General features: G+C 49.3%; 1 protein-coding gene across 2 annotated transcripts in view; it reads left to right on the plus strand.

Moving 5' to 3' along the window:
• The window catches only part of AP3B1 (adaptor related protein complex 3 subunit beta 1), a 1836520-nt gene that overhangs the window by 669851 nt on the left and 1151178 nt on the right, over positions 1 to 15491 (plus strand). For both annotated transcript variants that reach the window (XM_085632261.1, XM_085632260.1), the window contains exon 8: positions 6754 to 6909. In XM_085632261.1, coding sequence (XP_085488387.1) covers positions 6754 to 6909 — 156 coding nt within the window. The remainder of the gene's footprint in view (positions 1 to 6753; positions 6910 to 15491) is intronic.

Genomic DNA, 15491 nt, shown 5'->3' on the forward strand with positions numbered 1-15491 from the left:
TTATCTACCTACCCCCCATCTTTCCTGAAGTAAGTAGTCTCATAAGTGACTCAAGTTGTCACTACCACTTGCAATAACACCAAGTCCTAACCCAACAGGTACATTTCAGACTCCCACCTGGCATAGCAGGTCAACCCCCCTGAACCCCAATTTACAAACAGGCATGAAACAAACATTGGTAACCTGAAGAACCAGTCAGCCTACAAAGCAGCACTCTCACCGTACACAATGTTGGTTCACGCAACAAACGTAGGTTTTTTTTAATAGCCAGGTTTGCCCTAATCATCTCTGTTGCTTCACCAGTAATTCATAGGACCATAGAAACATGACAAGGTGGTTAGCATTTGAAAAACTTTCAATATCATGGGTGTAATTGACCAAAGAATTATGTGCTTTAGAATGTTCTTTAACAGGGTTCCTATGTGGACCCATCTTCTGGGGTCAGTATGGCAGAAGGGTAGACTGTGAGTGCTGGGCCAGAGTCAAACCATAGTGTGACAGGTATAAATTATAGTGGGGCTGAAAGCTGTGAGGGGCCAATGGATGGGTGCAGTGATCCTGATACCAGGACACTCTGGGGGCCAGGAAGAATTAATCTTTGTCATTAAATGCAATGTTGCAGTCTTGAGCATCTTTTTGTTTCACCACTTCCCCACAGCGGAATGTGTATCAGAGGAGGCTGCTCAGGAATCTAAAACACAGGAAATATGTGGGTTTATCCCAAGAGGAGAAATACTCCCAGAGGGCTATCCAAAGCTGAGGCTGACGACAAAAAGGCAATATAGTTGTAAGACTGAAGACTGTGATCTTGCGATGCCTGTATGCCTATGTATAGTTTGATTTGTATTGGTTGTCATTTAAAATCAAACAAACATCTTTTTATAGCAGAATCTGCAGCAAAGGAATTGTCTCTCAAGGTCATGAATCTGGAATCCAGTGTCAGGTACAACTTCTGAAGAGGTGTGTCACCGATTTGACTAAGTAGAGATTACCCCAGCAAGACCAGATCAACTGGTCTCTGTCTGAAGTTGGTAAAAAATTATGGATTGGAATTCGCACCTAGCAATTTCCAGTGTCTGAGCTTAATTCAAGCATTATTTTATTCACTTTGTTGTTTGCGACAATAGACTGCCTAGTACATTGTACCACAGGACTCAAACCAACCTAAGTCAGAAGGCCTAAACCGGTCTGTGAGTGCTTGTGTTACTGTCTGGAAACAATCTGGCTGGGCAGTTAAGGCTGAATTCTTACTATTGGGCCATAGGGAGAGGACTAGAATGCAAGCTAGAATGTTGGGCCTTTGGGTGAGATTCATTCATTCTTAATATCACTTTGTCGTTTGTCATTTTAAGACTGCTGTACTGTTGTTTATAAATCGCATGAAAATGAGCCAGGGATTTTGTCAGATGTACTTAGACATTCCCTTTCTGTGATCTTACCTACCCACAGAGACAACTCCGGGCCATTACCATGTAGATCTGGACTGAGAGCTTGCCTAGGTCAAACTTTGGGGCTCCTCACGCACGTTCCAACAATGAACTTCGTGGGAAGCACCACCACCTCCCAGGATATGTTAGTCTTAGGACACCTAATCTGATATTTGCCTGCTACTCTTTCTTTTATTTCATGCATGTATACCTTTACATGTGCTGCAAAATAAAAGAAGACTACCTTGACTTGTAGTTTCAAAGTGTCAAGTTAGTAAAGCTCCATACTTTTTTAAGTTAAATGAAGCATATGTTTAATACTGAAAGATTCTCAGATTGTTATTAATCTTTCAGATCAAAAACGTAAGCTTCATGCAGTGAATCTGCTATAAATAGTAATGTACTAATCCGAAAGCTTACAAATGTGTCTTATACAATTCCTATGTCACGGATATTGCTGATGCTTAAGCAAGGGGCCACATCAGCAGAGTTACTCCTCAGCTATGGTAAAATTACTATAAATTACTGGGCAGCTTATGTATTCAGTCTGAATATCTCAAGGACAAAGTTAGTAAGAAAACATTTTTAGGATCCTAAATGGAGCTCCTGACAGTTTTGCTCAATCATAGACACCAAATTTGAATAGACGGGTGTGAATCACAATACTAGTGAATCCCTATTTACCCGGACTGTAGTACAGGTAATTTAAAATGAGCGTAATCCAACATTAATTCCTGAAGACATGAAATGACTATAGTGTGGTTCATGGATTATTGTGGCCACATTGCAGTTCAAATTTATCACAAACTAAACCATATCAAAGGTTCACGACCAAACTATTTTGTTAGATATTACTGTTAGTAGGCTAAATTACTCAGTCTATGGGAAACCCACATCCCACAGACCATCTAAGTTTGCCCAAACCCACAGTTACAGTTGGTTACAGCACGGGAAAAGTTAATAAAACTTGCGTCAAGGAAAACTGTAGTAATGTCTGTGGCAGCTATTTTATGGTTTCTGCTGTTCGTCAGCAACACAAAAAAGAAGTTTGTTGGATATAACTCGCCCCATGGGATGAAAGTCCTCGTTTTATCTACCCTAACACATTTGCATCATTCTCTTACCACGGACTCTATGGCTGAATTCATAGATGGTATACATTTTTTTATAACCAATTATTTTTTACAATTCCAAAGATACCTTTATGCAATTATTTTATTATTTACTTTATAAATGCTTGTGAATGCACAATTCTTCCACACCTTAATAGCAGCATTTCTTCAATACACCACTTATGTCTAACTTTCCAAAATGGCATTACAGCTTTTTGGACGTTGTTTTTCTTTGGCCTATTACTCGGCATACAGCCTCTGACTTTGAGAATATTACCCTACTTATTTTTGCATTTCTGTTCATGCTTTACAACTGCTGTAATTCCACAATTGCAAATTATTGGAATTTGGAAATCCACCCGCTCACTAATTTACAGTCTCTGAATTGAAGAGGCATTTATGGAAGAAAATGAACAATCACATTTTATTTACTAGGAACATAAACAACTGTGTATATAAAGTCCTTCAAATGAATTGAAAATCTTGCAGTTCGTGATGAAGCATTAATTATTCACTCCATTATAACCAATTTTGTTAAAGGTTTATGACCACACCTTCGAATACAGGCTTTCCTCAAATGAAACTCCTTAAGTGCTGCATTTTACACCATCCATTCCTCAAATATGATGTGTATAACACATTCTCCGTTGCAATCATCTTATTCTAGTATTGATACCATGTTTTTAGGTCTCACGACCTGCGTTGCACGGCGCAGCAGTGCTCGCGCAGACGAGAGTCCTTTTGTCCGGGGTTCAGAAATCGACCCTGGAATCGCACACGCTCGTGCGTGAGCGATTCCTTTTCATCTCCCCCATTGGCCTTTGCGTGCGTCTTCTTCTAAAAGACAGCACGCAATTGGCCCGAGGCGCGTGCATAGCTCCGCCCACAGCTTATTGGTGTCTATTACACGCTTGGTGCGCCTAATAGACACCAATAGGCCATGTGGTTTCAATTATCGTGCCCAGACACGGGCACAATAATTGAAAGCACGTCTCGCTGTGGCACGCGCGCACCACTCGCGGGACTGTTCATTTTTGGATTCATTTCTCATGGAAGCAACGGATGGAAAGAAGCGCTGACGTCTTTTTTTTTTTTTGCTTGATTTAAACACAATTAAAAAAAAAAATAAGCAGCAGCAAAAGCTCTGCTCCTTGTCCTTGAGCAGAGCTGGGAGCAGAGCAGCCTTCATCTGGGCCTGAGTGTGAGTACTGCCCTCCTCCTCCTCGCTGCACCTTTTTTAAAAAAAATGCTTTGATGTTCAAGGTAATATGTGCAGACTAGCAATGCACGCCGGCTTGGCGAGCTTTAGCTGCATTTTCACGCGTTCTTCCTAATTTAATCCTTCGAAGTTAAGGGCAGACACAATGTTACTCTCCCGGCCACACAGGTAGTGAAGTGAGGGAGGGGCATTATTCAAGATCGCTGTTTATCTTCTGTCCCCTGCTCGCCCGCCGTATACCCAAGCAAGGCTGCTTGTGGTGTTTGTATTTGGCTTGTTCGATATTCGACGGAGGGCAGAAGGTTGGTTGACCGGAGATCACGTTACTGCAGTATGGGTGAAGCTCGCCTAGCTCTATGCCATCAGGAAAGGCAGTTTACCAGTCCAGTATTTTCATTTGAAAACCAAACGTCTTCTAGGAGCTGTAGTTAGTGTATTCTTCCCTCGGACTAATTGGACCAGCACACAAAATCACAATGATATGTAAAAGAAAAGCCAAGCACTGAAAACATTGTGTCCTACAACAAGGAGCGACAGTTTAAACACTCACCTCTCTGGTTTTCTAATTTGCAAATAATCGCTTATTTCCATAGCGCTATCAGGGCTGCCGTGTCATCAGGACACACTTTTTCCAGTCCTGGATTTTCCATTTATGGATCTCTGCTGCGAGGATAGTCCAGCGAGTACCACGGAATGAAACCAACCAGTTTCAGATGAAGTTGTATGGTGAATGCAAGCCCAGGACTGGGAAGGGTGACCGTGGGGATCGCATGGTAATTATTAAAGATGGGAGATGGCAACGGATCGCTGTATGGAGGTGGGATGTGCCGTTTCTAGCTTGGGGCTTTAATTTAACAAAGCTGTGCATTCAGGAAGTTGTAGTTTTTAAATGGGGTAGCACCACTTGCATACGCACCTAGGTGGTCATCACACACTACACGAAACACCACATGGGCTCAACAAGCATTTGCAATGCAGTAGGTCTCACATTTACTCAAGTTCAAGGTATTGACATTGTAAATGGCAATGCCTTTTATTTGTTTTAAAAACCAAAACATAAAAAAGGCATTGTTATATACAATGCCAATAGCTCAAACTTGTGTAAATGCAAGACCTATTGCATTGCAAATGCTCGTTACAGTTTCCATCGGCTCTTCTTTGGCGTCATTCTATCGATTTAGTGGATAGCATCACATCTTGTTCTTTCTCCCTGTCACTACCCATCGATTCGCCCTTTTGCGTTACCTCTGTCTTCAAGGGTTCCATCGTCTTCGTCCGCTCTCCTGTGAGGGCCACATTGATTTTCAATTATCGCACTCTTGCAATGTTTCCGGATGTTCTGCTGCTTTCATCTGTTGCTATTGCAATCCTCAATGACCCATCTGACATGTTGACAGCTTTGCTCTCTATCCTACATTTTCAACCATTTCAACACCTTTTCCTGTTCTTTACAGAAATAGGATTTACCCTCCTGAATTAATGAGTTTGAAAGGGTGTGCTACCTTGTATTTTATGTTAAGAGCTTGTCGTGTTTTCACAGCTTTAGTCAGTTTTCAGAGTTATCAAACCTTTTGTGTGTAATCTTGTAAGATCAGTATTGCATGTTCTTCGTACTTAAGATCCCCTACTTTCTAACATTATAATGTTATGTATACTTAAATAGACTTTCAGTGATGGTTGTTGGTGCCGCACAGTGGAGCCCCTTCTATTGAATAACTTCCTGAACACCTAAAAGTATTCTAGAACATGTAAAGCCTGTTGAATTCATGCATCTGGTAACAGCTGCTCTGATGGGCCATTTAAGTGCTTGAGAATCCCTGAAATCTGAGGCAATTCTTCCTTGATCTCTCTTTTGCATTATCTTACCGGGTTTACTGTATCCGCGGGAGCTCTGAGAATGCCTTTATCTTCGTTTGCAGTTCTAGCACATCGATTTTCGTTTGTTCCACATTGTCCTTTTTCTTTTGTGCCACACCTGCTGCCACTTTTTTCTAGTCTGCCCTGAGCAAGTTTAATTCTATGCATATAGTACTGATTTTGCTCTCCAGTGCTGACTGAGAGCTCTCAATTGCCTGAAGTATATTTGTACCAGAGATGGTACATGTGCAGTACCCTGCGGTTGTTGGATTGCCTGTGACTTTTTGTTCCCCTTCAGTTCCAGGCGCTGTTCTGTAGTGTACATTTCCTCCAAAAGGCGGAGCTAAATAATCCTCAGATTAGAAGTCTCTTGCCAAGATCCCCAGCTTTCCAATTAAAATAGACTTGCAACATGACATGCAGAGATAATGCAATGCCATACTGAGCTCAGAGAAGTAACCTTTCCTAGCAAGACCCCTGTTTGGCTCACCACTCTGCTGCCTTGTCGCAACTTAATCCTTGCAGGTCTATTCCCCTGTGCTCCTCCAGTTGCTGACACCAGCATTTCTGTGTGCTTGTTATTAGAACTGCTACCTCTCCAATAGTCCAGAGTCTTCAGTGCACAATAGGCCTTGCCATCTGGAGAGATAAGCACCATTTTTGGTGTTCTCACTGCAGACAAGAATCTGTTTAATTTCCATGAAAAAGCAATCACAAAGATGGTGGTTAGCTGACCTTTGTGATTGTGGCCAATTTGAGCTGGTTGCAATTTACAGCCTGACTAATGAATATTTATTAGGTAGGTTGGACTATGACCCACTCTGATATGGAATTTTGCAAGCAGTCATGTTACCACAAAAGTCGGTTCACACAATTAGATATTTGTCAAATTCCAAACATTTTTTGGCAACCAGTATCTTGATACATGTGGTACATAGTAATTTTTACGTTTGCTCAGCAGCTTTTAATGTGCATTTTATGATGTGATTACCTACTGAACATGGAAGACTTTTTGCAGCATCCAAGAAACCAAGCGTAAGGTTTATATTTTGCTCTGTGATCAAATGCTAGCGTGCTGTACGTTGTAAGTATTTTTTTCTACAGTTGCAGTTAATGTGTGGTGTTCATTTGTTTGCAGGGCGACCTTCAGGGGGACATTAATGAAAACAATTTCTACACATCAGATGGAGAAGAGAAAGAAACAGATAATGTTGATAAGCCTTATGTCATGGATCCTGACCACAGACTACTTCTGCGAAATACAAAACCCCTACTGCAGAGCAGAAACGCTGCGGTAACATTTTAATTTTGTTGTGGATCCTTTTTTGTTGGATTTATTCTATGATATTGTGTACTTTTATTTTTGCATGAACCTTATAGAAGGGAAACTCCAGCAGTTTTATTTTATGTAATTAGTCTCTACCAAAGGAACCTCTTTCGGGCTTGGACAATTCTATTTGAGGTGTTCATCCATTATATTCTTTTAACCCCTCAACGTTTCGGGTGATCGTGGTGATTAGCGAGATGAACAGTAAAATAAGTGGACTCTTCTACATATATAAAGATACTCGTTCAGAGAGACATATAAGTTGAAAGAGTCTACAGATAAATGTAGGGCGAGGGAATGTCAAAGGTCTGCCCCAGAATTTCAGTCAGTAAAAGGTGTGAGAAGTGGCTCACCCTGCATACTAGGCATGGACTACGAACTATAGAGGTTTTGGAAAGGTGAGAGCTGAAGGAGTGTCATCATGATTATTTTAGGTTTATCGGATTGGAAAATGTTTACTAGAGCATGCCCTACTACAGTCCAGCAGGGGTGTTTGGAAGCTCAGCTCAGTGGTTTTGATTGGTTGCCAGTTATCTCAATGGTAGGTGCGCGCACAAAAGCTGCTGTCAGAAACAAATTTAAAATGTGCGTTTTTATTGACAAGGTAATTTTAAGAAAGGAAAAGTTCAGAGGAGGGTAGAGGGAGATGGACTACTAGATAAGTACCACATGTAGACACTAATATTGTCTGCTTATAAACATATGTTGAATATAACCAGAGTGACTGGGCGCTAAATGCGATGTAGAACTGGGTCGGACCAGAAAAGAAGACAGATACATATTGCTTTCCACCAAGAAATGCACTTGCTTAGAGATGAGTATTTGAACTCACTAGGAAGTGGCTAGGTTTTCATCATCATACTCTTTATATACTAGTTATATGCAGATTTTACTCTGACAGACTCCAATGGGTGTATGATTGTAGTGACATCATTGAATAGCAGGATGGTTTGATCAATGCTTATGAGCCTAATGATGCTGCAGGATGTTTTATAGAGGATTGTGGTGAAAGCTTTGGAAACAAGTGTCTTTGGTTCTGTGGGAAGGTTACTTATGCGACACTAAGGTGCCAATTCCGATCCGGTAAAAACCGGGTACGAACCGTCGGACGGAGCCTTTTCTCCGTCCGACTCGTACCCGGTGCGAAATCCATCCGAAAATGCAAGTACGATTCATACGGAAACACCATTTCCGTACGATTCGAACAAAACACCGACCGAACAGAAACTAAACACAATTCCGATCCTGAAAGGAGCCGACGTGACGTCGGTACGCATCCAGCCTACGTTTCACGAACCAGGAAGTACGATTCGAACCGACGTCATCCCGCACGGAAAATATTTACCGGCTGCCAAAAACTGCCGGGAAATCAGGACGACACACGCAAGGAGCAGCTGGACGCGACGAACAGACATGGACCCGAACCTACGTGCCATCCCTGCCCTCCTAGCAGTCCACCTGGCGTACAGGAACCGACGCAGACGCCGCAGAAGGTCAGCACAACAACCAGGGGCAAAGGGGGGGGCAGGGGCAGGACACACAACACCAACACATGGTACCAAATCACACATGGCCTGGACATACCTGACCATCAGGGCCTGGTCACTTCCAGGGGGTGGGGGCAAGGCCAGCAACGCAAGCGTCCGCCACAACGGAAGTGGATGGTCACGCGAACCGGTACGTACCCTACCCAGGCCGCAAGAGCGTGGGTACGGAACGTACCACGCGTCCCCCTACGTCACTCCAACAATAGCGGTACGGCCCGTACCCACGTCAGAAAGGCCTTGGTACAGCTCGTACCAGCATTGCTGGGGTCATGTAGGGGTACGCGTGGTACGACCCGTAGCCACGCCCCCAAGGCCTGTGTACGGTGCGGACCCCACGGCCCGCAACAATGGTGGGACGCACCGTACCCACACACCAAAGGCATGGGTACGGCCCGTACCCAGGCACGCAGAGCGTGGGCAGGGGTATGTACGGACCGTACCCCCACCCGTGGAAGTACGGCCCGTACCCCCACCCGTGCATGTACGCCCCGAACCCCCACTCGTGTATGTACGCCCCGAACCCCCACCCGTGTATGTACGCCCCGAACCGCCACCCGTGTATGTACGCACCCAAGCGCCACCCGTGTATGTACGCCCCGAACCCCCACCCCACCCTGGTATGTACGCCCCGAACCCCCACCCGTGTATGTACGCACCCAAGCGCCACCCGTGCATGTACGCCCCGAACCCCCACCCCACCCTGGTATGTACGCCCCGAACCCCCAGCCGTGTATGTACGCACCAAACCCCCACCCGTGTATGTACGCACCAAACCACCACACCAGCCGTGTATGTACGCACCAAACCCCCACCCCAGCCGTGTATGTACGCACCGAACCACCACCCGTGTATGTACGCACCGAACCACCACCCGTGTATGTACGCCCCCGAACCCCCACCCCAGCAGAGTATGTACGCCCCGAACCCCCACCCGTGTATGTACGGACCGAACCCCCACCCCAGCCGTGTATGTACGCACCAAACCACCACCCGTGTATGTACGCCCCCTAACCCCCCCCAGCCGTGTATGTACGCACCGAACCACCAGCCGTGTATGTACGCACCAAACCCCCACCCGTGTATGTACGCACCTAACACACACCCCAGCAGAGTATGTACGCCCCGAACCCCCACCCGTGTATGTACGGACCGAACCCCCACCCCAGCAGAGTATGTACGCCCCGAACCCCCACCCGTGTATGTACGGACCGAACCCCCACCCCAGCCGTGTATGTACGCACCAAACCACCACCCGTGTATGTACGCACCAAACGCCCACCCGTGTATGTACGCACCAAACCACCACACCAGCCGTGTATGTACGCACCAAACCCCCACCCCAGCCGTGTATGTACGCACCGAACCACCACCCGTGTATGTACGCACCAAACACCCACCCGTGTATGTACGCACCTAACACCCACCCCAGCAGAGTATGTACGCCCCGAACCCCCACCCGTGTATGTACGGACCGAACCCCCACCCCAGCAGAGTATGTACGCCCCGAACCCCCACCCGTGTATGTACGGACCGAACCCCCACCCCAGCCGTGTATGTACGCACCAAACCACCACCCGTGTATGTACGCCCCCGAACCCCCCCCCAGCCGTGTATGTACGCACCGAACCACCAGCCGTGTATGTACGCACCAAACCCCCACCCCAGCCGTGTATGTACGCACCGAACCACCAGCCGTGTATGTACGCACCAAACCCCCACCCCAGCCGTGTATGTACGCACCGAACCACCACCCGTGTATGTACGCACCGAACCACCACCCGTGTATGTACGCCCCCGAACCCCCCCCAGCCGTGTATGTACGCACCAAACCCCCACCCGTGTATGTACGCACCTAACACCCACCCCAGCCGTGTATGTACGCACCGAACCACCACCCGTGTATGTACGGACCGAACCCCCACCCCAGCAGAGTATGTACGCCCCGAACCCCCACCCGTGTATGTACGGACCGAACCCCCACCCCAGCCGTGTATGTACGCACCAAACCACCACCCGTGTATGTACGCACCAAACCACCACCCCAGCCGTGTATGTACGCACCAAACCACCACCCGTGTATGTACGCACCAAACGCCCACCCGTGTATGTACGCACCAAACCACCACACCAGCCGTGTATGTACGCACCAAACCCCCACCCCAGCCGTGTATGTACGCACCGAACCACCACCCGTGTATGTACGCACCGAACCCCCACCCCAGCAGAGTATGTACGCCCCGAACCCCCACCCGTGTATGTACGGACCGAACCCCCACCCGTGTATGTACGCACCAAACCACCACACCAGCCGTGTATGTACGCACCAAACCCCCACCCCAGCCGTGTATGTACGCACCGAACCACCACCCGTGTATGTACGCACCGAACCCCCACCCCAGCAGAGTATGTACGCCCCGAACCCCCACCCGTGTATGTACGGACCGAACCCCCACCCGTGTATGTACGCACCAAACCCCCACCCGTGCATGTACGCACCGAACCTGCTATAAGAATGGGGTGTGCAAAACACCCCCAGCAGTGCCCAGACACAGGAGGGGTGGGTGCAGGGTCCTCCCAGCAGTGCCCAGACACAGGAGGGGTGGGTGCAGGGTCCTCCCAGCAGTGCCCAGACACAGGAGGGGTGTGTGCCTATCACTCCCAGCAGTGCCCAGACACAGGAGGGGTGTGTACCTATCACTCCCAGCAGTGCCCAGACATCGGACAATATACCCCATCAACAAGTTCAGTGACCTACAAGGGTGATACCCCAGATGCAGGCGGAGCCATCGCTGAGCCAGCATGGCTATATTGAAAGGCAACCCTCACACATCCAGGAAATGTAGACACAGCACAGCACAGCATTTGGGAGACACCCTGCAGGAAAAATGGCCTGGGCCACAGAGGACGGAACACACCTTGGGACAATGTCACCATACAGTGAGAGCAAACATGACCAAATACCATTTGCAGAGACCTTTGTGATGGCACGCAGATGGCAGGGTACACCCCATGAGCAGCACACTCCAACATTTCACAGACCCCTAACACATTATCACCACCCCAACGCAGGGAGCACCAGCACCAACAGCAAGTCCAGGAAAGCATCAGTGTGCAAAACAAAAAGAAAAGGCTTTATTCAGCAGGAAAATATATCAGAGAAAATGTCCACTATGTACAAGGGCCATGGGCCAGCCCAGCAGCAATGTCCGGGGGGGGGGTACACATCGGGACGTGTGTCCCCTAGCTTGCCTGCACAGTTCACAAGTCCATTTCATCCACAGAAGAGGGGGCATCAGGGGGGAGGGTGGAAACAGGCACCGCAGGGACAGGAGGGGAAAGGGTAGGTGTTGTGGGTGCAGGGAGGGATGAATCTGCCACAGGGGGGGTGCCAGCGCCAAAGGTGGAGGACAGAATGGCGCTGCACACGTCGGCAAGTTCCCCCAGCGACTCCCCCGTACCCAATCCAACCACAGGCCCCAAGGAGGGGGGGGGGGCAAAGGGATGGGTCGCAGCGCCACTGGGGGAGGGTGTGGACAGGGTGGGGGACTCAACTCCCCTGGCCGGGTCCCGCCTCCACCGCTTGCGGGGTGGTGTCATCCTGGGGCTGGGGGGCACACTCGCAGTGGATGATGCTGTCACTGACTGTTGGCCAGGAGAGCTAAGGGGAGTGGATTTGGAGGGAGTGGGTTGTGTGGAATGCGGACTCCCACTGTGGCTGCGTGTTCTACGTTTCCCCCCCGACCCAGTGGGTGTGCCTTCCTCACCCTGTGTGTGCGTGACAGGAGGTGTGCGCTTCGACTTCCCTGGTGGTGTGGTGCCTGTGTCTGTTGGGGTGCGTGCACGCTGACGTCTGGATGTGCGTGGGACAGGCACGGGAGTGGGAATTGTGGATGGGGCAGGGGTAGGGGGTGTTACGCAGCGCTGCAGGAGATCCAGTGCTGCAGTCAGTGTGGAGTCTATGGACCTCAGCAACTGCCGTTGGTCAGACTGCGCAGCCGACATGCCCTCCATGTATGCCTCCATCTGGGTCAGCACCTGGGTGTGGGCATGGAGGACATTTAGCATCGCAGTCTGACCAACCTGCAACTGCCTCAGGATGTCCACAGACTCCGCACTCACCGCAGCAGTGGTGACAGGGGCAGGGGGTGCGGTGCCTGGCAGGAAGGAGACATGTGGGGACCGAGCACGGAGGGAAGGGCCACGAGCATGTGGGAGGCCGGTGATGGAACCTGAGGTGGCGGGGGGATGTGGAGGGCTGCCATCAGCTGGGGGGGCAGACTCCGCCACCTCTGGGAGCTCAGCCTCGGACCCGTCTGCGTCATAGTCTGTGTTGGCAGTCAACAGGTCCTCCGCCTCACTCCCTTCGGCCTCCGTGCCACTCCATGTGCCAGACAGGACAGCACTGCTGGTACTGGTGCTCAATCTCTCCTCCCGGTCCGTGCTAGTGTCTCCTTCCGTGTCCCCCGGCGATGCTGTGGGCAAGGTGAAGAGACAGGAGAAAATCAGACACCTGTACACTTATGTCACATGAGTCAAATATACATAGGTCACATTGCATAGCCTGAAAAGCAACAGGAGTAACACCTACAAAACAATGTACACATGTAGGCCATGGAACACACAGTTTTTCTACCCACCATGCCACTGAGACACAATGGAGATCATGACACAACAGCAAATCACTGCACCTGAAATTTTAGAGAGGAGTCAGCCTCTGGGGACAAATGTGCACAGCACCTGCACCACACTGCGTCGTCAAAAAGGGATGAGCATGAATCATATCCATTTACTCTTGCCGCATGCTGCAAAGGCAATACATGAAACCAGGCCACACATGACAGGGTCACTGCACCTTGAGCGTATGTCCAGTCAAACATCACACACAGGCTAAACCCAGCAAGGAGGATGAAGCTTCTGACATGTAGGCCTTGTACGCACAAACCACCCACACCTGAGACAATCTCATTGAGACGGAGAAAGTATGTACACCTCTTACTCTGGGATGGAAACACATGGCCTCCACTAATTCATGACTGTAAACACACAGCCCCTGGTGGCCATGTCCACACATCATTGACAGGCAAACATCATCAGATTGTCTCAACAACACACACAGGTAATGCCCACTGTGAGTATGCACAAGCAAAATGGGTCCCCCTGTACAGTGGACACATGTAGCAACCTGTAGGTCCTAACAGTTGAGCCCAGGGTACAATGCCACCCTACGCAACCCATGGCAAAGACACAGTGAATGGCCATATTGTTGGATGACGCACATGATACCTAGGAAGAGGTGCCCCAGGGCACAGTAGTGCCCACACTCCTCCATGGTCCAGGATGGACATGACTGCAAATTAAGCAACCGTCCCTGCACTTAGCAGGCCTCCCACTCAGGCACATCATGTCAGAGGGCACACAATTGGACATGCATGCTGGAAGGCTGTACATTTTGGAGACACACCCCTATGTCGTGATTCACAATCAGTGCCAAGTGACATGGACACCACAATGACTGAAATTGGCCATGGCACACGCAAGGTCCCCATACCTGTGGCACATCACCCCCACACATGATGCTGATAGCATAGGGCACCTGCATGAACTGCCTGCATAAATAACCTTGTGCAAGAGTGGCGACAGACCAGGGAACACATTGCAAGGAGGGGAAGGGAGGGAGTGAGAACAGCACTGTGCTACTTTGTGGAGAAGTTGACGCACTGCACAATCAAACCCTGGCAGTGTATCCATGCAACTGCACACTTACATTGGCTGGGGACACACAACTGACACACATGTACCTACCCCCTTCCTGCTGCTGCCTCTCCTGTAGGCGCCTGTCCATATCGGGGAAGACCACCGCCAGCACACGCTTCTGGATGTGGGTCAGACGACGGCGGCCACGGTTCTTACGGCTCTCAGGTGAGTCCCCCAGCAGGAGCCGTGCAATCCTCCTCGTCCAGCACCGGATGTCCTGCCAGCGTTTCCTCACCTGAGACAGGCTCCGCCTCCGACCCTCTGTACCCCTCACGGCACTGACGGCTTCCCTCCAGATCTCCCCCTTGGCAATGGCGCCTACCTGTGAGGATGCAAAAGAGAGAATACATTAATCCACATGAGCAAAGACACAGAGACACACATATAGAACAATCCTCATTATGAACAGGCCATGGTATGCATGCAACTAATTGCACCTTTGTCATAGGGACATTATCCACTGTGGAAGGCCAAATGCACTACGTGCCAGTGGAAGCACACGGGTGGCATGAGGGGTACCACACACTCACTGACCAGGGATCACACTGTGCCTCACAGGCTACACCAGGATTATGTACAGCACCTCACAGCAGTCACCTGCCCCAGCACACTGATGCTACCTCAGCAGAGTACACAGACACACACAGGTACAGGACAATCACATGGCATTGCCAACTGCGGGTACACACCTCACTCTGCCCATGTGCCAGTAGACGGGGGTGTCACAGGTGTGGGGCTGGCTCAGCACGGCATGCACACAGCACTGCTCCCTGCTCACATCCGATGGCCAGGCCATATCCATCCCTCATGCTGCTTGTGTGCAACACTCCCCATATGCACTCACCCACATGACAGGGGACTAACACACACACCAATGTGCAGGGGACGAACACGGCCTTTGGACACTCACAGCACAGGTACACTGAACAAACACACATCCATGGGTACTGACACCTGTCACACTGGGGGGAACACAGGATCACATCAGGACTGTGGAAACAACATCCCCAGGAGGAGTATGCAGGCAGAATGTGCCATGCACCTTGCATTCATTGTCACAGTAGGCACTATGCAAGTGAGGAGTGCACACAGGAAACACAGCATGCTCTGCATGGGTGACATGAGGCCTTCCACACCCTGGGACCCACTCCAAACAACAGTGCATGTCTGTCACACATGGACACAATGCCAGAAGTCACTGTCACACAAAAGGGGCACAGTCTAAGCTAGTGGAGTCTGCACTCACCT

This window comes from Triturus cristatus, chromosome 2_1 (genome assembly GCF_964204655.1).
Source record: "Triturus cristatus chromosome 2_1, aTriCri1.1, whole genome shotgun sequence".
Classification (NCBI taxonomy): Eukaryota; Metazoa; Chordata; class Amphibia; order Caudata; family Salamandridae; genus Triturus; species Triturus cristatus.